Source organism: Panicum virgatum, chromosome 2N, assembly GCF_016808335.1.
Source record: "Panicum virgatum strain AP13 chromosome 2N, P.virgatum_v5, whole genome shotgun sequence".
Lineage (NCBI taxonomy): Eukaryota > Viridiplantae > Streptophyta > Magnoliopsida > Poales > Poaceae > Panicum > Panicum virgatum.
The window spans coordinates 41,232,052-41,232,930 of record NC_053146.1 but is presented as its reverse complement, the minus strand read 5'-3'; the positions used below and the strand labels follow the sequence as shown (position 1 = coordinate 41,232,930).

General features: G+C 65.1%; 1 protein-coding gene across 1 annotated transcript; it reads right to left on the bottom strand.

Moving 5' to 3' along the window:
- Positions 1–501, bottom strand: LOC120662629 (chaperone protein dnaJ 20, chloroplastic-like). The gene has a single exon (XM_039941737.1). The coding sequence runs from the start codon at positions 499–501 to the stop codon at positions 1–3; it is 501 nt and encodes a 166-aa protein (XP_039797671.1).
- Positions 502–879: the final 378 nt, after the last annotated feature.

Genomic DNA, 879 nt, shown 5'->3' with positions numbered 1-879 from the left:
TCAGACCGGCCGGCTGACGGCGGATCGGACGCCTCCACTCCTCGCCCTCTGCCGCTGCTCGGAGCGCGCGCGCAGCGCGCCCAGCTGCGCCTCCCACACGTCCCTCGGGAACTGCACGCCGCCCTGCCTCGCCGCCTCCCCGTCCGCCCTCATCTCGGCGTCGTACCGTACCCTTTGCGCCGGGTCGGCGAGCGTCTCGTACGCCCGCCGCAGCTCGAGGAAGCGCTCCGTGGACTCGGCGCGGCGCGACGGCGGGCACACGTCGGGGTGGTAGCGCCTCGCCAGCTGCCGGTACGCGCGCCTGATCTCCTCCGCGCCGACGGCCGCCGAGTGCTCCAGCGACAGCACCTTGTAGTAGTCCTTCGTGCTGCGCTCCGAGCAGGCACGACCTCCTCTCGCCGACGACGTCGCCACGGCCTCCACCCTGCAGTGGCTCCTCCGGATATTGATCGCCCCGGCGAATCTCACCGCGGCCGCCATGGTGCTGCTGCTGGTGCTCATGGCAGCCTAGCTATAGGTGAGCTGATCGTGCGAACCACGCTAGCGAAAGAGGTGTGAGGTGATCGGGAGCTAGCAAGCTGTGGCAATGGCGTTTGTTTATGTAGCCGTTGGCCCGGAGGCCCGGCCAGGGGACGAGACAAACGAGGCGGACCCGGTGTTACGCGTTTTGCTTTTGCACGGGTGGCTGCGAACGTCGCCATCGTCGATCGACCAGCTGCGGGGGGACGGAACGGTGAAATGTTTGAGTTTAACGGACGAAGTTTACTGTTACTGTGATGGAGACGGCAAACACAAGATGCTGGCGTGGTCAAAACTCAAAAAATTGGTTTCTGGGAGAAGATCGAACGACGAAGGAGCAGGTATGTATGCATCATGCGG

Bases quoted from the DNA above. Each gene is read 5' to 3' on its own strand.
- LOC120662629 (XM_039941737.1), bottom strand. From the start codon at position 501: ATGAGCACCAGCAGCAGCACCATGGCGGCCGCGGTGAGATTCGCCGGG.